This window comes from Canis aureus, chromosome 1 (genome assembly GCF_053574225.1).
Source record: "Canis aureus isolate CA01 chromosome 1, VMU_Caureus_v.1.0, whole genome shotgun sequence".
Lineage (NCBI taxonomy): Eukaryota > Metazoa > Chordata > Mammalia > Carnivora > Canidae > Canis > Canis aureus.
This window is the reverse complement of record NC_135611.1, coordinates 75,389,125-75,413,559: the sequence shown is the minus strand read 5'-3', so window position 1 is coordinate 75,413,559 and position 24,435 is coordinate 75,389,125. Positions and strand designations below refer to the sequence as shown.

At 41.8% G+C, this 24,435-nt stretch overlaps 1 protein-coding gene across 11 annotated transcripts in view; it reads left to right on the top strand.

Moving 5' to 3' along the window:
* NTRK2 (neurotrophic receptor tyrosine kinase 2) overlaps nucleotides 1-24,435 on the top strand; it is a 327,804-nt gene that overhangs the window by 9,592 nt on the left and 293,777 nt on the right. For all 11 annotated transcript variants that reach the window (XM_077905028.1, XM_077905040.1, XM_077905042.1 and 8 more), the window contains exons 2-4: nucleotides 18,106-18,180; nucleotides 18,293-18,364; nucleotides 23,253-23,321. In XM_077905028.1, the coding sequence (XP_077761154.1) occupies nucleotides 18,106-18,180; nucleotides 18,293-18,364; nucleotides 23,253-23,321 (216 nt within the window). The remainder of the gene's footprint in view (nucleotides 1-18,105; nucleotides 18,181-18,292; nucleotides 18,365-23,252; nucleotides 23,322-24,435) is intronic.

Below are 24,435 nucleotides of genomic sequence, written 5' to 3'. Positions count from 1 at the left end.
AATGAATAGGTTGTTCTTTACTTAACCAACCCTCCTTTTTTTTTTTTTTTTTTCCCAACCTCCTTTTGAACAACCTTATGTTCAAGTCTTTGCACACATGCATGATTTTATCTACAGGAAATCTATAGATAATCTCTATCTAGAATTTGAATTGCAGGGCCATTTGCAGGGTGTTTGTGATTTTGTTAGATTTTAGGCCAAAGTGTCTGGCAAAGAGATCACATCATTTCATTCTCCCACCCAAACTGGAAGCACCTGTTTTTCTACCACTAAGCCAGCATTATTCATTATCAAACCTTTTGACCATTGTCAGTCATAATCCTGGGCAATGATATTCACCACTGCTTTATTTTGGAAATCCGTTTGACAAAAGAAAATTTATACCTTGCCTAACAATTTGCTTGTCTTCTGATGTTGGCTGTGCTGTTACTTCTACTTCTTCTTTTAGTGACACAATTGTATATTCTTTTGTAGTGAAATTTATCATTTCCTTTATGGCTTCTGTGTTGTAAATGTGGCTACAAGATTTCCCCACTCTGAGAGTATAAAATACGTCTGTATTTCCTTCTACTACTTTCACTACTTCATACTTCAAAACTTTGCTCCATCTGCATTTTCAACATATAAGGAGAGAGTAGGAAAAAAAATAGTTTTGTTACTTTTTCAAGATAGCTGATCAGCAGATCAGGTCTCTTGACACCGTAGATTATATAATTCTACCTGTCCCCCAGTAACTTCAGCTAGCAGTTTGGACCATTTTGGGATATATCCTATTGTGTTAATCAGCTCTGTCTATTTACTTGCCAGCATTACAGTTTTTATTTCCTAAAGCTTTAATTATTATTATTTTCTTCAAATATTAGTCTTGCTCACTAGTCTTTTTTTTTTTAAGATTTTATTTATTTATTCATGAGAGACACAGAGAGAGAGAGAGAGAGAGAGAGAGAGAGAGAGAGAGGCAGAGACACAGGCAGGGGGAAAAGCAGGCTCCATGCAGGGAGCCCGACGTGGGACTCAATCCTGGGTCTCCAGGATCAGGCCCTGGGCTGAAGGCGGCGCTAAACCACTGAGCCACCGGGGCTGCCCTCACTAGTCTTTCCTTTCAGAATATTCAGTTATTTTTGCATGATCATTTTTCCATACGAATTGTAGAAATTGCTTGCCTAGCTCCCCCCACATTGTATTGGTATTTTAAAATAAGATAGCGTTCTGTTTATATATTGAAATAAGTCTTAATGAATCTTAAAATCTTCAAATTCAAACCTCTAGCCTCATATCTTGCCTTTCCCTTTGTCCAGTGAGATAATACAACTATGCTCTTACTTAACTCCCTGGTTTCACATCGGCGGGCCTCTCTGCCTGGAACACCTTTCCCCTGCCTTCCTACCTCCGGGCTGCGTCCCCGCCGTGTACTCTTTCCCAATCTCAGAACAGGTCACTTAGCAACATAAATGCATTCCTGGCTACCCACCTGTACATACCACTAGGATGTGAGTGGCCTGGAGGCAAGGACCATGTGAATCTTGGTCATGCTTTCCCCCAGCACCTAACACAGTGTCCTAGATCTCCACATCATACACACACACGTGGATGTAGGAGCATGCATGCTCCTACAGATATATCATGGAGAATTCCAAGTAAAAGTGTGTACTAGTTGTTCTTTGGGCTGTCAGTAGAAAAATTTCTAGACATGACCTTTTACTCATCAGGTTAAGATGTTTGTGGATTTAAATACCACAATGTTGGTTCATACACAGCAAAACAAAACAAAAACAAACAAACAAAAACCCAAAACAAAACAAAACCACCACAGCAAACAAAAACCACAACAAATTCAGTTCCTGTAGAGAAGTAGCACAGCTAGCTGGAAAGGAAGAAAGATGAAGCTTTGATGGAGGAGGCATCTTGTGTATCTAACAGGAAGGTGGGACAGGGAAGCCATGGGAGGATGGGGGCAAGCAGATGATGGGAGATGCACAACAGACCAGCTCAACAGCAGAGGCTAAGCCAGGGACAAAGAATCATTCTAGGGACATCTGATCTCCTGCAAGCAAATAGGTCTAATGAGAAAGATTTGTGCTTTTTCTGTTGTGTAATAGCTAATAATGGCTATCCCTGTGGATCAATTGCCATTTTTCCCTGTGACTGCATTTATGGTGCTTTACTTACAAAGTGATTCTGGTGTGAGATTTCAGATGTGATTTATCCTTCTTGTAGCATGGCTGGTAGAAGCTGTTCATTTCTCTTAAAGAACTGCAGACATCAGGAGTATAAAAAGATGATGTGTCAGGGCCAGTTTAGTGTACCACCTGATACATATACTTGTGTGCTTTTGCAATCAAGGTGCATTGGGCTGATCCTATGAATGTTTCATGGGACTTCCTTTATATTTGTAATAATTAACACTATGGGGCATCTCGAAATTTTGATAGTTGTTTGCAAAACTGATCATAAAACAACTGATAGACGTACGAGATTGGGACGCTTTTAAAAATAGAGTGGAGAAGTATATAGGTGAACAGATTGTGTTGAATAATCTAAAAAGATAATTCCCCCTTGAGATAAATAACATCCATTTATTTATGTTTACAAAGCTGAAGTATGTTCATAATATACATACAAATGAAAATAGTTTAGACTCCATGTGTATTTTGAAAGTTAAATTTTTTAAAAGGAATGAGCATTATGGAACCGACACATAATGTTTACCTCTCATGAGAAAAGTCTTAGTTTTGTTTGAGACGTTGGCTCTCATGATAAGCCTGGGTGACTGTCTGGGGTATAACTTACTAGCCATTTCATTTATTCTTTCCCAAAACTGCTCTCTCACAATGGAGAGTGTCTTCTGGTGTGTTGAGGATGCTCTTGCCCTTTTATTTGCCTCAGTCTACCCCAGGCACATCAGTGGTCCTCTCCCTGGTGGTCCTCCAGCCAAGTTCCTCCATATGAGGCAGTGCGTCTACAGGGCTGACAGGATGCTCCTACACGTTTCCTGGTTAACTTAGTAGGATTCCAGAATTCCCTACCCCAAAACCCTGAGTCCACTTCTAATGTTTGTAGAGGCCTTTTTCATAAGTCTGTCCTCCTAGGCACAGCAGGGATGGGGGAGAGGTCTGAGGCTGTCTGTGGTGGCGTGGATGGAGCTCCCTAGAATATGTCTTTTCTCTCCTTTCATTGGATTTTATATCTATATACAGTTCAGGAGACAATAGATCTTTTGTTGAAAACATCATCTTTTTCCATGGATGACTGAACTGGAGGCCAGCAATGAATTGTTTATACATACGTGTGTTAATTGATTGATCAATTCATTCATTTATTCAGCCAATTAATCAATCAAAAAATATGTTTTGAACATGGCCTCCCTGCCAGGCATTTTTCTGAGTCCTGGGCAACAAGACTTAGGCCAGTTCCTACCATCTATCTGGCCTGTTGAAGGGCACTAGTGGGGGCCCCCAGCCAGGTCACCCCCAGCCCTTCTGTCTCGAAGCCCTGTGGACAGTCTAGTCTATACAATTAAAACCCATCCATGCCACCACAGACAGCCTCAGACCTCTTCCCCATCCCTGCTGTGCCTAGGAGGACAGATTTATGGAAAAGGCCTCTACAAGCATTAGAAGTGCACTCAGGGTTTTGGGGTAGGGAATTCTGGAATCCTACTAAGTTAACCAGGAAAGGTGTAGAGCGTCCTGTCAGCACTGCCTCATATGGAGAAAATTGGCTGGAGGACCACCAGGGAGAGGACCACTGATGTGCCTGGACACTGCCCAGAGCAGAGGGAAAATGCTGTCTGGGCTTCTGTCTTGGGGATCTGATCTCTGCATCAGTGTAGCTGTGGGCTGTGATAGCTCTAGAATAGAGGAGGCTCAGGACTTAGACCAAGGAGTGTGCAGTGTGGTTGGCAGCCCAGCCAGGCTGCTCCTCCCAGTGATGCCCGTCTCTTCAGGGGAATTCTCAAACATGAGGGTCCCTGTTTCCAGCAAGGACAGCACGTGGAGGTTCTTCCCCTGACCATACCGTAAGCACTGTGCTATCACAGACCCAGACAGACCAGCAGAGCACAGACATGTTCCCAGCAGTTAATGGGGGCAGTTAAACATCAGTAGCTACCAGCTTCCACCTTTCTCTCTTCCCCATACAGTTTTTTAAATTCCCCCTGAAAGGTCTAGATCTGAATGTAATATTATAAGAATCAGCTCATTATGGTTGAATATATAAATATGTTTTTTTAGTGGCACCCTAGCAGGATCCTAGCATTCTGAAGACTGTGTCTAAAAAGTGCCTTTCCTCATTATTTTTTTTCCCAAATTAAAACATCACTGAATTTAAATGTCCATGGCCATGCACAGGAGGATCAACAAATTGATTTTTCATTTTCTTTGGGCGTTTGTATAGGGGAAGGATGCGGGCTGGGAGTCAGGATTTCTTGTTGGATTGAAACCCCGCCCCCTCCAGTGAAGCTGGTCCACGTCTGCTACTTTGGATGAGTTATGACAGCTCTCTGTGTCTCAGTTTCCCCATCTGTAAAAGGGGACGATAATGGAACCTTTCTTATCAGATTTTTGTGAAGTTAAAATGAGCTGACTCGTGTGAAATGTTCACACTAGTGCCTGACATGTTAGGCTCGGCTGTTTTTATTTTGTATGACTCTCCTCGACTATATTCCGAGGGCAAGTAGGCTCTCTTGGGCTAGGGGAGGTGGGAGAAGCAAGAGAATCGGCCTTGAGCATGGCACCGGCAGGCACGGGGGTTAGGAGGACAGATGTTAAAGGGCGTTGGTTCTTTTCATACAACTGTTGCTTTTTTGCTTTTTTGCTATTACTCTCATATGTGGGACCTGGACTGCTCCCCTGATTGGGACATTGACCATTTGTGTGCCAAGCAGTCCTCTGCACGGGCTCAGATGTAGCTATTATTCAGGTCACTGTCTTTATTCTGCAACTTTGTAGGCCTGGTCCATTTTATTTTATTTTATTAAATATTTTATTTATTTATTCATGAGAGACACACAGAGAGAGGCAGAGACACAGGCAGAGGGAGAAGCAGGTTTCATGCAGGAGGCCGGATGAGGGACTCGATCCAGGGACTCGATTCTCGGACCCCCGGGGTCACAACCTGAGGCAAAGGCAGACACTCAAGCACTGAGCCACCCAGGCAACCCTATTAGGTTGTTGATAACAGCTCCCTTGGAGTCTGGTGCTTATCAGTTACTTTGCATATCACTTTTTTTTTTTTTAACCTGTCTCTCTCACTCTTTAATTGTGAAGCTTTTTAAGAAAAGATCTTTTAGGGACGCCTGGGTGGCTCAGTGGTTGAATGTCTGCCTTTGGCTCAGGTTGTGATCTTGGGGTCCTGGGATCTAGTGCCACATTGGGTTCCCCACAGGGAGCCCGCTTCTTCCTCTGCCTATGTCTCTGCCTCTCTCTCCGTGTTTCTCATGAGTAAATAAATAGAATCTTTAAAACAAATCTTTTAAAATGTTATGGGGAAATAACATGAAATTTACTGTCTTCACCATTTTTTACAGGTACATTTCAGTGGCCAAAGTTCATTCACACCTTTATGCAACCATCACCACCATCCATCTCCAAAGTCCTTATCATTTTGCAAAACTGAAACTCTGTACCCAATAAACAACAACTCCCCACTCCCTTCCCTGCAGTTCCAGGCAACCTCCCTTTTACCTTTGGTCTCTTGTGAATTTGACAACAGTAGGTACCTCAAAAATACACATCCTTTTGAACTGTGATATATTCCTTGAATTACAGTTTTTATCAGAGATCTGCTTAGGATTTTTAGATGCACTCACACTTCTTCTCTGCAAAATAGCTTCTCTTTATTGTGGCCTTACACAACCACTTAGGACTGGGATCCCTTTTCAGAAGCATCTTTGTAGTTTCACTCCAAAGAAAGTAATCTCTAACCTTCTGTAAAAATGACTAAAGGTTAACATGTGAAGTGAAACCAGTGAAGATAAAATTGGAAGTGTTGCTCACATTCTATCGCTCCCCTTACTCCCACAGCCTATAAATGTTGGATGAAAAATTGTGCCAAAATCAAAACAGACCTTCACACAGAGATCCTAAAATTTTACCACTTGAATCATTCTCTTTTCTTGACGTTATGCCTGATGCTCATTTTTTTCTCAGTGCCGTGCTTGATCTGTCCTAAAGCTGGAGCAGAAATATTAGTTCAAAAAGTGCTCTTCATATGGAATGATTTGACCTGACGAGAGTCCAAGAGCTTTCAGAACTGTGTTATGTTGTGATTAGTGCTGACTTGAACACTTCTTAGAATTCTTAAGACCTGGGCTAATCATTGGAAGTACTTCACTAGTCGTAAGTGAAACATTGATTGGCCTGCAATAACAGGGAAAGAGGAAAAGACATCTTTTCTTATGATTATTTATTTATTTATTCATGAGAGAGGCAGAGACACAGGCAGAGGGAGAAGTAGGCTCCATGCAGGGAGCCTAACATGGGACTCGATCCCAGGTCTCCAGGATCAGGCCCTGGGCTGAAGGCAGCGCTAAACCGCTGAGCTACCTGGGCTCCCCAAAACATCTTTTTTTTTTTTTTTTTATATGCGAGATAATTTATTCATGTGTTGGATTGGAGTTGCAAGAAGACTTTGTGAACAATCACTCCAAAATCTAAAAACATCATGGATTAAATTATTTACTAATCCATTTCTTGAAAACGACTCTAGGCAATTCCATAGTCTTAGCCTATTCATAATGGCCACTTAATTGGCATTGAATGAATGCTAGAAATGTCACAATTATTCACTTTATCATCGGTATTTGAATAACTGGTGATAATAACTTTACATGGGAAGGTCAAGAAGGTAAAAATGAGAGGGAGGGAATAAGGAGTGAAAAAATGGGCTAGAACTCCCAGCTAACTCAAATGGTTGACATAGTTGCTGTAACTGAGCACAACATTTGTTCTCAACTTCCTGGCAGTGAAAAGCGAAGCTCATTATTGGTAAAGAGAATGCCTACTAATTCCACAGGAACATAGCTTTGTCTGGCACTATGTTCTGGAAGGAATTTCTTTTGCAGGGACAATGAGTGATGTAATTTGCAGCTTTTGTGAAAAACGCAGACATAGATTTCATTTTCTTCTTACCAAGAAAGCCAGTGACAGTTGGGGGAAATGACAAGGACGTCCATTCTGCAAGGAGGCTAAAGTGGCCCCAAAATGTAATCTCCCGGTGCTTGGAATTATAAAACCAATGCAACGCAAGAGCCCGGTCTCCCGTCCCCAGTACCTTTTGCTGAACCAGGCTTTGCTAGACTAGAAGCTGGACTACAGATGATTTGAAGATGTCTCTTCTGACCAGAGCCTGGAAAATTCTCATTTCTGGTACTGGTTAAGGCCAGATCCATTCTCTTTGGAAACCAGACAAGCAGATGGTGGGACTGACATCCTTTTTATAAAGACCTAGCAGGCCAGACTGTGTGCTCATCCAGGTGGAAGCCACCCTGTCCGCAGCTGCACATGAGCTGGGGAGGTAACAGCAGGCAGATCCAGACTTGCCAGGGAAGCAGCCCTTCAGTGGCCCCAGAACGTGGGCGGATGCTCTGTTGAGACCTTGGAGTTCCTCCCACAGAGCACAGCAGAGATGGTTTTAGTCTAGAAGCTGTTAGGAGCACGTGTGACCAGGCTGTGCCCCAGCCAGAGGAAAAGGCTGCTCAGGCTCCTGGGGAGTCCCTAACCCCAAGAGGGATGGCCCCTTGAGGGCCTGCCAGGATGAATTAGATGCAAAGTGCAGCCTAAGTCCCCCAGTGAGCCAACTCGTATTGTTGGTGGCTTCCTATTGACCAACGTTGGAGGATACCCACCCACAATAAAAATTTTAGCTTGATCCTATCTTGAGCCTCTTCTTGACAGTAGTTGGCTCTCGGACCGTTTCTACCGTAGGGCTCCTCACTTAATGTGGGAAAAGTATGTCACTGTACATGTTTAGTTACTTATCTTTCCATTTGCTCATGGTAGGTGGTTGTGACTTCTCCAAAGCTCTGAGACCTAGTGTGAAATATACAATGATATCAAATTAGTTGGAAAGAAAACCGTGTGTTTTTGATCAGGAAAAACCCACATCTCTTGCTTTTCCTGAGCATTATATTCACCACTCTACCAAGTATAAAATTAAACTTGGCTTAGGTTTATGTCAGTTTTAGTTTTTAGGAACAGAGGATGCTTCTAAAGCTCTGGGACAGGTAGACATAATTTTGTTTTTTAATGAGGTATTTTTATTGTGGGCCTCTGTGTTGTTTTATTCGATGAGACTTGTAGGGATGTTTGTGCGTGGAGGTGACCTATTGGTGTAGAATAGTTGGAGCATTGATATCTCAGGGGAAATTACAGGCAAGAATTAAGTCAAGTGTCATGAAATCTTTCCATGGGGCAGTGAAATAGCCGAGAGCAGTCGGGAATAGGACCAACTGGAAATGTGCCCCAAACCTCCAGGGGCGGTGTTACTCAGCTCTTCCTGACTGTTGCCAGGAAGAAATGCTAGTCCAGTTTGGTGGACCTTCAGTTTTTTTTGTTTTTGTTTTTGTTTTTTTTAAGAATATGAAAATTCAGAATTGTAAAATGTGAAATCTTCCCATTTTGGAAAAGTTGGAGACAGACAAGAAAATGTTTAAAAAAAAAAAAAAGACCCCATGTTGACTGGATGTTGATCTGGACCACATGCGACTGCTGTGACTTCTGGTCAGTTTATAAGATTTACCTGTCACATGATTTGTGGGCCAGGGGCCAGTCCTGAGTCTGTATGGAAGGCTATGCTAATCAGTACAATTAAACTCACATTCCCTGGGGAGAAGACCAGTATATTTTAGGTAGAAAGCCAACTTTAAGGTTTCTTCTTTTTTCATAATCAATTTCTTGGGCCATAAAATATAGTGTTTCTTGTTGGCAAGCCCCTGTTGCTAGAGAGAGATGAAGAAAATGCTATATAAATACTCAGAAACCTAGAGAGTAATTTTTCTTCATAAGATTTTGCTGCTGTTTTCTTATAATGTGTGTGCTGAAGGGAACTGAGACATTATCAAGTCCAATGTCCTCTTCCATGGGCGTGGCCACAGGAGGCAGTCTACAGGAAGCCCCGCAGCTGGGTAGTGACCAGGCCAGCCCTGGAACCTTTGTCTTCTGCTGATCATTGGTCATGACTGGAATTAATTGAAGTCCTCAGATGGGACCTCAGATGTCCTCATGGGGCTGTCTCCTAATTTCCCTAACATCCTTACAGATGAGGAAACTGAGGCATGGGGACCTGTCCCTGGTCGTATAGTTCATAAGAGGTGAAGCTAGCAGAGTGTGCTTATCTCTCACACAACACCACTGATTATCCCAGTCACTTGAATTCTTAAATTCCCAGGGCAGTTGGGCTCTTCTAGGAAACTGCAGTTCTCAGAGCTTGGCATTGTGGAAGAATCTGAAGATTTTCCATTTCTCTCCTGTTACAGCTCTATGTACATAGGATGCATGAGACCATCCTGTAAAATGTCCTCATTCTTCTTCATTGACTATTGTTTTTAGGCCTTGATTATCTTTGAAGGTCCATTTTGTAGAAGTTTTATAAACCATTCTGTGCTGGATTTGCAAGTCCACGGTCGTAATGGTGTGGTCTGTAGCCCCCAGCTTGTAATCCAGAGGCAGGTAGACAGGGGTTCAGATCTTGTTTGGGCAGCTGTGTGACCTTGGAGAAGTGACCTGGCATGGTTTTGCCTCTGTTTCCTCTTCTGAAGAGCAGAAGCAATTAGCGTGCTCTCCTGGTAGCATTGTTGTGTCAGACAACACCCTTAAGGGTCATCCCTGGATGACCCAGTGCCTGGCCCACAGCATTCCACCAAAGGGAATTACTTGTGCTCCTTAATGCCCCTGGCCAAAAAGAAGCTGGAAGTGCTAATGCCAATCAGCATGCACTAGTAAGCCCTTTGAATTCAGGTTGAACATATTATTTGGTCTTCTCTGCATCCATGTCTTCAGAGTTGGGGCAATGCAACCTCTCAAAAAAGTGGACCAATCTCTTGGGTCGATTCCTGCAATAGACTGAGAGTCTTGCTTTGGTCCATCAGAGTATCATTTGCATCTGTTTGGGGATTGACTTTCAAAACTCTCAGAATTTTTGTTGAGAAACTGAAGCTGCCTTGCTGTGAACCCAGAGACCAAGGACAGTATTTTTTAAGGATTATTGTATTCCTTATGAAAGAAATCTATGGCAGAGAGGATCCCGTCAACATTAACATTGAAGTGCCTCACCCCATGGCTATAAGCCTGGGTGCACATCACAATCTCATGTGGCAGTATGAATTCTACTTCTATTAGCTTGCTTATTTATTTATTTGGTAGTAGTGGGAGTAGTGGGTAGTGGAGGGTGGCCAGGGTAGCAGGAAGTGATTCCATTTGGAAGAGTGGCCATTAGAAATAGTCACTGCTATTTCTATTTCTTTCTGATGTGTTGCCAAAGTAAAGTTCAGGCAATAAAATGTAAGCTAAAGGAAAATTTTACTTTTGAATAATACTGCTGTTAAGCTAATACACATGAAGACAAGATGCATTAAAGCCACTCTTTGTTACTTTGGAAGATTACCTGTAGGAATTATTTGGTAGGCTGTTCAAACCAATGTGAAATCTTTTCAAATGGGTTGAGTACCCTTTCCAGGAATCTGTAATTCAGAAGTGTTTCTGTGAATTTTCCCTAAAATTCCCTCTTCTCTCTCTTCTTTTCTGAAAAGCCACCCATAAGCTTTTTGTTAAGCGTAAGGAGAAGAAATTCACTAAGAAGATGTCTTAGTGAGGGTCCTGGATGTCAAGTTGAGACTGGAGAAGCTTTAGTGACAATACAGAACAAAATGGCAAATAGTATGGATTTTGCTAATATTCAAATTCTTTACCTTTCGACTTTCTGGTCACCCTGAAAGCCCTGACCTCCATTTAGGCCTCTGCTAACCTGCCCAGCTACATCTTGTAGTTCCTTCCTTTGTGTCCTTTCAGCATGGGTACTTGTACCTCTGCTTGGACCCTTCTCTTATCTGCTTATCAAATACTGTGGCAATGAGTGCTGTCCCCCAGATGGCATCTCCTCCTCCTTGGTCAAGGACCACTACTGGATCTGGGGATACCTGCTTAGTGGTTGAGCATCTGCCTTTGGCTCAGGGCATGATCCCAGGGCCCGGGGATCAAATCCCACATTGGGCTCCTTGCAAGGAGCCTGCTTCTCCCTCTGCTGTGTCTCTGTCTCTCTCTGTGTCTCTCATGAATAAATGAATTAAAAAAAAATCTTAAAAAGAAAAGAAAAGAAAAGAAAAGAAAAGAAAAGAAAAGAAAAGAAAAGAAAAGAAAAGAAAAGAACCAATGGATCTGAAGACTCTTGGAGGCCATTTGTAGTCTTAACATTCTCGAGCCTGAGGGGGTCAATGGCAAATCAGTGCTCATCTTCCTAGGGCAAATAGTTGTCATCATTAAATAAATTAATTGGTTTGAATATATTGTATGCTTGCCATCTAAATTTGCTTTTAGATTGGACTAATTTTGCTTTTGCAATTGGCACTTCCTCTTATACTGTCTTTACTTTCTTTGTTTTCTATGTGATTGTTTCCTGTTATCACACATGTGTATGTATTTCTGGTCTTTCCAATGTGATAAAAGAAATTCCCAAGTGGAGGACCCGTGGATTTGTTTGATTGTTTTAAGTCAATGACATCCTGAGAATATCAACTATGTGCTAGGAAGCACAGATGCAGTGAGATGCCTAGAACCCTTCCCTCTGAGGAGTTTAACAGCTCAGTTGGGGAGTCAGGTAGGTTAAGAGAAAAATACAGTTGTGGGTACATAAAGAACCTTCATGGGGATCCCTGGGTGGCGCAGCGGTTTAGCGCCTGCCTTTGGCCCAGGGCGCGATCCTGGAGACCCGGGATCGAATCCCATGTCGGGCTCCCGGTGCATGGAGCCTGCTTCTCCCTCTGCCTATGTCTCTGCCTCTCTCTCTCTCTCTGTGACTATCATAAATAAATAAAAATTTAAAAAAAAATTTTAAAAAAAAAGAACCTTCATTCTCTCATATTCTTTTTTTTTTTTTAAAGATTTTGTTTATTCATTCATGAGAGACACAGAGAGAGGCAGAGACATAGGTAGAGGGAGAAGCAAGCTCCCTGCAGGGATCCCAGTGTGGGTCTCAATCCCAGGACCCTGGGATCATGCCCTGAGGTGAAGGCAGCCGCTGAACCACTAAGCTTCCCAGACGTTCTGATTCTCTCTAATTCTTTTTTTTTTTTTTAAGATTTTACTTATTTATTCATGAGACACACACACAGGGAGAGAGAGAGAGAGAGAGAGAAAGAGAGAGAGGCAGAGACACAGGAGGAGGGAAAAGCAGGCTCCATGCAGGGAGCCCAATGTGGGATTCGATCCCAGGACCCCAAGATCATGCCCTGAGCCGAAGGCAGCCGCTCAACCACTGAGCTTCCCAGTCATTCTGATTCTCTCTAATTCCTAAGTACAAAGTTAGGATGGTACAATAAATGCTAAAAAAAAAAAAAAAAAAAAAAAAAAAAGGTTGCCAACTGATGGTATAAAAATATTCTGATCGGAAAAAAGCTTTTTTGGTGTTGCCTAGAAATCAGTCAGTATTCTAGGTAATGTAGGGTCCCAGAATAGATGTGGGTGAATTCATTGAAAAGCCTCTTGAATACACAATTCAGCTTTTAGGGCAATAGGCAATGATTCTGGAATGTAGCAAAAGTGAAAAGCAACAATGAAAACAACCCTCATAATACAAGGTCCTGTATTTAGATTTGAGAAAGAAAGAAGGCATATTTGGACAAAACAGGAGGGTTGCAGGCCAACAGTGACAACAGTCTAGGCAGATGACTGATGGAGGGGGGGCACCACAGGGGCTGAGAGGCCAAGGAGATACATGGAGAAAATGTTAGAGTATCAAATGAAAGAAACCCAAACCTGCTGCATCTGTGTGTCACCATTTAAAGTCTGCTGACTTGCCTAAAAGAGAATCGAGGCAGGGTCTGCAGGTTAGGATGGCAGAGGCTTAGTTTTCTGTGAGATATCAAAGCTCTGCTGAACTCATATGAGATTTCTTATCAGACAGGTAGGTGCTGGGACATGGGCTCAGGGTGGATGTCTTGTGTCTTGAAACCTCTGGGACCTCAGTTTTCCAGAACAGTGGGCATAGGTCAGAGGAGTTAGGGGTTGTCACAGAGAGAAAGCCCCTGAGAAAGGCTTGCGCCAAACTGGTGGCCCTTCCCACTGCTTTGAGGGGAAATGACATCTTTCTTGGAGACGTGCTTTTATAAAGCCAAGTTTGACTCAGTCAAGAGCCCTCATAGTTTCACAGCACTTTGACTGGAGTGATGGGAAAGCCTTGCCTGGATGTACACCTTCCAGTTGTGTGCCCTGGTCGCCACTTTCTCTCTCCTCCCTAACCCTGGAACGGTCTCCACAGCTGCTGCATTACTGGTGGCTCCAGTGAGTGGGAGAGCTCAAAACGCCTGTGTTGCCAAGGTCTTGCTGGAGGCACTTGGAAATCACCAGTAGGGGGCAGCCCAACATGCTCCTTTGTCTGCTGGTTCCTGTCCAGGGCTCTGGGACAGAGAGCAGAAGGTTTTCAGACTGTCTTTTCCATGGTCCAGGGAACCAAGAGCCCAAGTATATTTGGCCTTGTAACTTCAAAGCTCTGGGGTCCAGCTTCCCTGCAGTTACTTCATTTGTATGGCTTTCTCTGTCTTTTTCCATTTCTCTCCTTCCCTTTTTTCCTTCCTCCCTTCTTTCTTTTTTCTTCCTAAATTAAAAAATTTCAAAAAAAAATATAACGACATAAAAATACTTTGTGTACTTACATTCAGAACCAACACGACGTTTTTATCTGTTTTTTGTTATGTCTTTTCTCTTTTAATAAGAGTGGTTTTCTAGTTTAATAAGAGAAATAGTTTAATTTTTTAAATCCCAAATCCATCCTCTTTTCCCAAGGTGGCCTTCCTTTAGTCTTCTTTTTAGGCTTGACAAATATCCTAGACTGTGAGCATTAAGTGATGTTGTTTTCTGTGCGTTTTTTAAAGCTCACAAAAATTGTTATACATCATATGTACATATCTGTGTGCAATTTTGCTTATTTTGCCTTCTCACTTAGCATGAAGATCTCTTTCTACTAAAATACAAAGATCTAGTTCAATTAAACCTTATTTTTTCTGTTTATTTTTTTTTAAATTTAAATGTTAATTATAGTATATTAACATGCAGTATAATATTAATTTCAAGTATACAACATAGTGATTCAACATTTCCATACATCATCCATACTCATCATGACAGGTGAACTCCTTAATCCCGACACCTGTTTTCCCCAACCTCTTCTTACTTCTCCTCTGGTTGTTTTATATTTCTTTCTTTCTTTAAAAAAATATTTATTTAAGTAATCTCTACACCCAACGTGGGTCCTGAAGTCATGACCTCAAGATCAAGAGTTGCATGCTCTTCCAACTGGGCCAACCAGGCGCCCTCTCTGTTTCTTAATTATTGCACACTTGGGTTGTTTCTGACTTTGAATTCTGACTTTATTACAGTAAATATTCTTGTATATGTCTCTGTGTGTGCATGTGTAAGAATTTTTCTCAGGTAAATATCCGGAAATGGGATTACTGGGTTGTAAAGTGTGTTGATGTATCATTTTCCAGGATAAACTACTCTTCAGAGTGATTGTACCAATTTACACTGCCTCCGACAATGTAAAAGAAATTCCCCACATTCTTAGAAATGCTTTATATTGCCAGACTTTAAACATGTTGTTCAACTAATGGGAGAGGAGTGGTATGTCCTTATTTTAATTTGCATTTCAGATTCCTTGTGGGATGGGCAGCTTTTAATCTGTTTCTTGGCCGCTGAGTTTCCCTTCTGTGAATTGTCGGTTATTACCTGCACTGGTTTCCATTCTAATCCTGTGATTCCTCACTTCATGCTGGCTGAGAAAAGTGTCTTGAAGGGGTGTGTAGAATGGATGAGCAGTTTATAGCCAGCAGCTATGTTGCGGTTATCTCTGCAGGTGGTAATTTACGAAGGGCAGTTCTTGGCATCTGGAGGGCGCTGAGCCACCTTTTAATCCAGTTCTTCTGTTGGTTTTTCCATTCTGATTAGGAGAAACATTCATGATTTATCCAGGGTGTTGCTACCTCCACAGTAGAAGAGTATTCTCTAGTGACCATTTTTTCATAATTTCACATGGTTCTTTTTATGGTTTTTCAGAAAAATCTCCTGTCCAGTCTTAGGTCCAAAAACTGTTATGCTTTGCTTAATGTCTGACATATTTTCATCTCCTGAACACTGTGAATTTACCACCAATGAAATTTATCTCCTTTTTCTTCTTTTCTATGGTATCAGTGACTGGAAAGCTTAGAATTAAGCCCAGTGCCCTTTACTAACAAGCATATGTATTTTGAACCTAATTCCTAGTTCTGTTGATATCTCTGCCTTTTTTTCCTTCTGTGTCCTCCATTCTAATTTTTAAAAAAGATTTTATTTATTTAATCATGAGAGACAGAGAGAGAGAGAGAGGCAGAAACAGACAGAGGGAGAAGCAGGCTCCATGCAGGGAGCCTGACGTAGGACTTGATCCCGGGAGTCCGGGATCACGCTGCGGAGTCAAAGGCAGACGCTCAACCGCTGAGCCACCCAGCCATGCCGCCATTCTAATTTATGTTAGCTCATTGTATTTTATTGAATAAAACTGGGGAGTTTATAGATTAAAAAATTCCATGACTAATGAAATAAAAAAAACAAAGGCCATCAATAACTAAAAGAAAAGCTAAAGATAAATGCTCTTTGCCACAGATGTTGACTAAGTACCTGTTGAGTATCGAGGCCCTGTCGTAAGTATGGAGGATACAATGATGATCCCACCAAGAGAGCTGAAAAACTCTTAGAAGATTTCAGAACAGTGACAGACATCCCCCTAGTACAGCTGGAAGGCAGGAACAGACTTCTCTGGGAATCCTGGCTGTGACTGCAAAGGAAACCTTGCCCATGCTCTCTGCCCTTTTTTGCTGCCAGTTACATGAAAAAAGCATTAATATCTAGGGGGTCCCTGGAATGAAGTTCTTATCGGGAGATAATTTAGAAGAGGGAGGTCACTGTGGTATCTATTGAAAATATTAGTGGAATAATTTAAATAATCTAAAGTGTGATGATTTAGAAACATTTCATAAAAAATCTTGATGTTGAAAATTGAGCATTAGGAGTCTTAAAAGTGTTTCCTCCCAGAGTAGTAGGAGAGAAGGGAATGGATCCTTCCTGCACATTTACTAAGTCCCAGGCCCAAGATATCAGGGAAAATAAAGATATTTGAGCAGAAGATGCTCTATCTTGGAGGCTGCTTTTTTTCAAGATTTTTTTATTTATTCATGAGAGACATAGTGGCAGATACATAGACAGAGGAAGAAGCAGGCTCCCTGTGGGGATCTCAATGCAGAACTTGATCTCAGGATCCTGGGATCATGACCTGAGCCAAAGGCAGATACTCAACCACTGAGCCACCCAGATATTCCTCTTGGAGGCTGATTTTTTATGAAACAGAGAACAATGTTTGTTTGGATGCTTTGAAAATTATTTTTGTTTGGTGTGATTTTGCTCTCTCAGAACATTTTCTTTTCTTTATTTTTAGAACTTATTTTCCAAAGTGGTGCCCCAATTCTTACCACACATCTTGACATCTATTTTTTTCTTTTTTGGATAGTGTAGAAGGGACCCATGCATATGTCAGTCTGTCCATCCATCGATCCATCCATCCATGTACCCACCCACCCACCCATCCACCTATCTATGTACCCTTTATCTTTTGAATACTTACCTTGTGCAAGGTACTTTGCTAGCTGCTATGGTGCATATTAAGAATTATAGATAGTATCCAGTTGTCTTTAAATAGGTTATGACCTAAGAAAAATAAATAGACAGCTACTCAGATAACTAGCACAAGGAAATTCCATCATGGTAGTTGTAATAGCTCTGTGTTTGTATTACCAGGGATTTTGTTGGTTGGAAGTGACAGAAATTCATATCAAACTTCCGTTAGTGACATGTAACCTCAGAGCTATCTGGATCCAAAGGCTCAAATGGCATTTTTCAGGGTTCTCTGTCTTATTTTATCTCATAGCTCTTTTTCCTTCCATGTGCTGACTTCATTGTTAGATAGTCTCTTTCCTTGTGGCAGAAAAATTTCTCGTGGAGGCGCTGGGCCTGTATAATCTTTTCAGCTATGGTCCCAGGTTAAGAGTGTCTCTCTGTCTCGAATCACCTATTCAATTTTAGAGAAAATTCTCATTGGTCTGCTTGAGGCCACATGTATATCTCTGAGCCACTCATCATGACCAGAGGGATGGGATTCTCTGTCCTGCCAGCCGTCACTTTCCTCCTGTATTTGAGGGTCTGGTGGGTGGGGAAGAGGAGGGTTCCTACAGAAAGCGCATTGGGGCCACGTGGGCTTTGTGAACTGTGGTTCCTGGAAGGAGCAATTGGTATTAGTGGTGACAGAGGCAGATAAAGGGGGATGCTGGGCCAAGAAAAGAGGGAGTGGGTAGAAAGGGAGGGAGTGGAGAAGGGGGACAGAAAGGGGAGGAGAATTTGCTTTGGTGTGTTAGGAGGTAAAAAGAAGGAGTGACAGGTTGTCTTGGTGTGTGCAGAAAGATGTGATCTGTCTTGCATGTGATGATGCCAGCAGCCCTGTAGCCATCACCATAAGAATGAAACACTTTTGAGTGGTAGCAGATACGTTTCCAGGTTATTTTGCTCTCTGTTTACAGGGGATGCCTTGAAAGGGGAGGCAGACTGAATTTGTTAGTTGAAAGTGATACAAGATTGAGAAAAAAAAGAAAACTTGGTGAACCTGTCATTGATCTTGAAACCTACTCAATCATGGTTTCTTCTTAGCCACATTTCAGTTTTTCCTCCTTTTGCTGTATTTTAAGAAAAAGGGTGGGGTTCAGGTAGATGGGGAGGGCTCACCACCCTGGTGAGGTAGGATAGAAGTTACTCGTTCTTTTATGTACTGTCTGCATTCTGACTGATGGGTTTTCACTCTCTGTGTTTTTTGCAGTTACATTGCCAATCAGAAAAGGTTGGAAATCATCAACGAAGATGATGTTGAAGCTTATGCAGGATTGAAGAATCTGTGAGTACTCAACAATTTCTACCTTGTCTCAGAACTTTTACTAATGCACTGTTATAATCAAGTGGGCTTCACCATTTCGTTCTAACATATGTGCAATTATGTGCTTTCTTAGGACGATTGTGGACTCTGGATTAAAATTTGTGGCTCATAAAGCATTTCTGAAAAACAGCAACTTACAGCACATGTAAGTAAAGTTTCATTCTTTTGCTCTCCGGGACCCAAAGTACTCAATATTTTTCCCCTCTCTTTTCCTTCTTTTCCAAGACTCCAACCTCCTTTTTAAAACTTAACACAGATCTGATAATGGCTTAGAAATGTTCACTTTGATTTTTTAATAGCTTCAGAGGGGTACTTAGAACAGCCTGTGTATTCCCTTTCATAGATTTCTGGGCCATTTCCATCTTGGACAGAGCAAGAGGCCAACAACAGAGTCTGATGTGAAAACTATGTCCTGGTACAGGGTCCTTGATTCTTTTCCTTGGAATCATGACATGGTCCCTAGAAGACATCAAACTAGTGGAATTGAAAGAAACCAACTTGGCCTTGGCCTTTTTAGGGAACTAAGAATTACCAATACTACCCCCCTCACCATAGATCCTCTTTTGAAAGTTCACTTTCTCAAAGCTCTCTGTCATGATTGATAAAAGTGGAGAAAAATCAGTCATGGGACCTGCCAAAGGTTCAGACGATTATAAAGTAGCAGGTGTTTGCACCGAGGTCATGTTGATGCTTTGTCAACTGAGATCAACTGGAAATACAGACAGTGGGCATTCTCAGGTTTTTTGCTGCTACGTCCTGTCAGATGATGGCACATAGTCCTTAAAGTGTGGCCTTCCTGAGAAGTTTCTTCATTAAACAGAGGATCACCTGCCCCTAAGCTCAGAATGGTGTTCTTTGGGTGTCCAGTGAAGGAATGTTCCTTGCATTTGTTGGCCTTTTGGCACTTTGCAAATTCTCTGTAACAATGTTTCTGTGTCTATGCATCTACAGTTGACCTACAGAATCTCTCCAGCATTATCTCACTTGAATTTTCTGACAATTGATAGGGAAGGTTTTTTTTGGTTTCCATTTCATGGACATAAAATCAGACTGAGGAAGTTTTTGGATTTGCTCAGATCCACAGATGAAAAGTGACAGAATTATGACTCCAGGGCTCACCCCTGGCCCTGCTCTTACAATAAGAGCAGGGTAAATAAAATTGATGCTATCCATATAATTAGAGAACCAGCCTTTCTTCTAATATTTGTGCTCTTCTCTTTCCTTGGGGAGAACAGCTCCCCAGCTGATTTCCATGCCAGTTATAAAAGACATCACTCTGCTGGAGTAGGTCACCTGGACATTCTACAGAGATTTGTTGATTTTATGAAAAACCTTAATTTCCTAAAGCCAGTTCATATTTTATAGGTGGTGTTAATGATGAAGTCTATTTAAAAATAACGTCTGCGGAATTCAGATATAAACACTCAGCAAAAATGTGATAAAATTCCACCGATCTTGATTAACACATTTCATTTAAATGCTTTTTCGGCATCATGTCTGTGGTTGGTTTGCCTGCACAAATCTGATGTCTGCGTAGGTCTTGAGAGCATAAACAAAAGAGAAGTTGGATAGAAAAAAAAGTCAAAATGCTCTAAAGCCATCACTTAGATGTAATTAATAAGCTCAGTGATTGAGTTCTGGTATTTTCATTACAGCCAATATTACACCTGAATTACTCTCCTGACCACATTTTATTGGCTGTTTTACCCCATCATTTCTCCTACAGATGTGATTTGTACAGGAGGCTATGGTTAACTGTAGTTTTAGTAATAAGCTTATTTATTTATAAGGGGACTTATTCATAAGAGGGCTTACTCTACCTCTTAATACTTTCCCTTCCTGACTGTTGCATGCCATTTATATGAAAACCAAAGCCACCTGGTGAATTTTTTCAGGGTAATATTTGGTAGAATAATTTTCATGGCGTTCTGTGTGCTGTAAACAACTTCTATAAAACAAGCTATGTATCCCTGACTCCCAAAGAGGTGTCCTTTGAGAATGGAAAACCAAAGAGATGGACATATCTTGTATAGTTTATTTAAAAGGTAGTAGCCGGGGAACACCTCGATGGCTCAGCGGTTGAGCTGCCTTCAGCTCAGGACATGATCCCACATCCAGTTCCGCATCGGGCTCCCCGTGGGGAGCCTGCTTCTCCCTCTGCCTGTGACTCTGCCTCTCTCTCTGTGTCTCTCATGAATAAATAAAATAAAATCCTTAAAAAAAAAAAAAAAAAAAAAAGATAGAAGGCAGTAGCCGGGAAGTCAGGTCCCTGGCCAACCTGCAAAAACTCTGTTGACATTTTTAGGCATGAATATTAAGATAGAATGAAGTTAGACAATATTCAGACAGTCAGTAATGCCGGTAAGCTTGATATACAGTGTTCATGGATGAGAGAAGCTCCTAATCACCAGAATTAAATTAAATAAAGTAGTTGGCTTTGAGAATGGCAGGGAGGCAGGAGGGAGCAAATCAGTGTCTCCCATTGCAGACCTTAGTCCCAACCTCTGCTAATGACTGAGGGCTCGAGTGTTGGCTCATTCTTCCTGACTTTCTGCAATTACTTCAGCTATCAACACTTTAGATACCAGGGAACTGAAAAAGAAATGTGTATTAGAAGCTGTTTCTCTTTACTCCAGGGACATACTGATTATCTCTGAGCCTCCCCAACAATATGAAAATGTGCACAAGGGCAATCTATTTCACTTTGGGTTTTAGGGGAGATTTGGATTGGGTCCTGCCTCACCATCCCTCCCTCTGCCCTGGCAGATTCAGCATCACAAGGTGACTCTCCCCAGCCCCTGTGACGAATCACTTTTATTTCTTGGTGCCTTTAATTCCTACTGGGTGTCTGAGACCCCAGGGGTTGTGAGAAAAGCCAGTGTTTGTATTTTCCAGGGGCTTTGCAGAGGTGCTAATTAGTTCTTTTGCAAAGTTCCATCATCAAACAGTAAGAGAATTGTTGATTTTTCTTCCTCCCCTCCTCCTCTTTTTTGGCTTTTGGCCCTAATAATAAGTATGGTTCGTAAAACTCGTCTTGTTCTTTTGCATGTGAGCCCACTCTGGGCTGTGCTGCTGGCAGCCCAACAGAGCCAGCTGCTCCTGGTGCGGGCTTGGGGCTTCGGAGCTGCCCTAGACCTTGACCAGAGTGTCCTCCTGATCTGCCCCCTCTCTCCTGCTTCCTCCTGGGAGGGAGAGTCATGCTTTTGTTGGTGTTTCCTTCAGAGGGTGGGAATTTCTGAAGATGCCTGGAGAACACTGGCAGACTTGAGTTTTCAACGTATGATACTCCAGTGGAACTGATTCTTTAGTTCACGTTCCAAAAGAAAAGAGAAAAATGTATGTGGGCACATTTTACAACTTCCTGGTGGATTATTTTTTCACGTGGGTGAGCACTTTACGCTCAGTGTAAAGACAGAAGAAGGGAGCGTAGAAGGAAGAGGGAACCCTTGTGTAGGTAGAGTTTGGGTGAGTGGAACTCTTCCCTGTAGAAGGAGGCAGGGCAAGGACACACGCACTGTTGAATCAGGGGACCCCGGGGTGACTTTTTCTGTATTGATCATGTGACTAGCCTGGGCTCATGTGTTAACTCCTGGGCTAGAACCCCTCCCTGCAGGTGATGGTTCAGACACAGTGGAATGTCTGAACACCCCATGAGTTTGTTGGGTTGACACAGCAGACCAGCCTCTGGGAAGGGCCCGGGACTCCTGTCACCCTGAGGTATCCATCCGGTTCTTATCTCTCGGCCCAACGCTTGCTTTCCTGAGCAGGAGACAGATACTGGAAGGCTCATTATAATTTGTTGAGGGCTTGGCTGTTTTTGTCAAAGTTGATGTTTGTTTTACATTCCTGCTAGTTATTAAACACATGTCTGGAGGCTCAAGCATTGGACACTTTTTAAATAAATTCAACCAGTAAACACATTCACAGAACAAGTCAGCTGCCAGGATTATGGCTCTGAATTTTCTAGCTCAGGGCCTCATGGCACTGATCATTGGAAACGGAAACTCTTGCCCATTGAATAAAACTAAGTATTTGGAACATGTCAATAGATTCGTGAGTATTTTTTAAATCACAAATATGACTTGGTTTCATTGGCTTTTCATTGTCTGGTTGGTCCAGATCCGTTTTGTTTGTTTGTTTGTTTGTTTGTTTTGTTTTTTACTCTTTTATTTATTTAGTTGACAGAGTGAGCATGAACAGGGGAGGGGGAGAGGCAGAGAAAGAAAGAGAAGTAGATTCCGTCCCCTGAGCAGGGATCCCGATGTGGGGCTCCTTCCCAGGACCTGAGCGGAAGGCAGACACTTAACCAACTAAGCCACCCAGGTGTCCCAAAATCACTGGTTGGTCCAGATCTTAAAATGATGTATCCCTAGATAGTTTCAGATGAATTCTGACATATTCCTTGTTATCTGATATTTTGTTGTTCTTGTCCTAATCATGGAATTATCTGGTTATTTAGAAGTCATATAAACTGCCAACAGTTTATCAATCAGTGGGTATATTCTTTCTTATAAGGATGTGTTAAATGCAATTTATATTCAGTCTTGTCTGTCATATAATTTCAAAATATTCATAATGCTGTTTAGTTTTAATTCATCTTTTTCCCTAGTGAGTTTTATGATTTTAAATTAGATTAAATTAATTCCTCTTATTAATTGTTCAGGAGGTCAGAGATCTCTAGGAGGTATATAACTTGGCTCTGAATCAGCATATGAAAAATAAACTTTTGGTTAAGAAAAAGGTTAAAAAGAGACATTTTGGAAGTTTTTCCCACCCCTCCCGCTCCCCTATATACAAAAATTTCTGGAGAGGCAGGAACAACTAAGTTGTCATTCTGAGGTGGAAGAAAGAGCTTATGGTTGAAGGAAGGCACGAACCATGATCAAATAAAATTTCATTTTGGGAAAAAATCTTTATTTGTGTACTTTATTCTTGAGAAGTCACATTTTATTTTATTTTATTTTATTTTACTTATTTATTTTTTTGAGATGTCACATTTTAAATTCACATGTAATGTTCTTGGTTTCTTTCAGCAATTTTACCCGAAATAAACTGACAAGCTTGTCTAGGAAACATTTTCGTCACCTTGACTTGTCTGAGCTGTAAGTAATGATTATTGTGTGGCATTCGGGGAAACAGTCTCTTAGGAAGAGTAATTAAGTATTTTTTTTAAAAAAAATGAGTGATGCTGCAGATCTATTTTTATATCAAAATTCTTGAAAAATTATTGGTCCAGTTTTGGCCGCTTGTTTTTTTATTCCCTCATTAAAATGTGCATCGGTAACCTCCACAGTGAGGTATCATTTAGGAGGAGTTTAAATGTTGCTTTTATGCAAAGGTTTGTTTTCTAAAGGAAGGAAAACAGAAAAAGATGGGGGGGGGGGGGCTTTGTCTCATAGTGTCTGTGTGGTTCTTGTGATGTCCAGGCCCTAGTGGAGAGCAAAGCCAATCAAGGAAGAAGTAGCCATAGACAGAACTCCCCAGTGCCGGCTGGTGCTTTAGTGAACATTGTAGGAGAGGTAGACCTCCTTCCTCCCTGCCCACCCTTGTGAGGTTTTCTTCTAGATCTGCCACTGCGCTCAGTATTTATCCTTATGCTCTAATTTCCTTTGCTGTAAAATGATAGGGAAAAGTTTGCAATGTGTTGATGACCAATAGCCAGCATTTCCAGGTGTGCTCCATTCTTGTGTTACCACCATGAAGCAAATAGAAACTTGACTTTCCTATGGGTAAGTTGCCCAAAGAACCCCAAAGCAGAGGTTCTGTGTATCAGAGGGGGGCTCCAGATGGACTAGGCCTTTGGATACCAGGCTGTAGCTTTTGCTCAAGCTGTATATTGCCTGAGTTGTATGGTCCACCCCTGTTCACAAGGAAAATGTGCAGAAGAGAAGATGCCATTAGTAGAGACAAGTCAGGAGGGTGTGACAAGGGTGGTGCCAAGTGTTGGTGATGGGCAGTTATTTTGGACTCCACTAGATTCACGGACTTGAAACGGTAAGCTTTCTAAGCCAGGAATGGGCATGTAAAATTACGGGAAGCTGTGAACCAGAGCGAGAGATGTGCAGTGTGAAAATTTTGAGCTTCACTGCAGAACATTTTCTTGATGGGTCAGACATTAGAGCTCTGATTTCAATTCAGCGGGTCTCTGTTTTCTCCCTGCAGCATATTTCAGCAAATGTTAATTGTGTGCCTGGTTGCAAATGAGACTCAGGCACA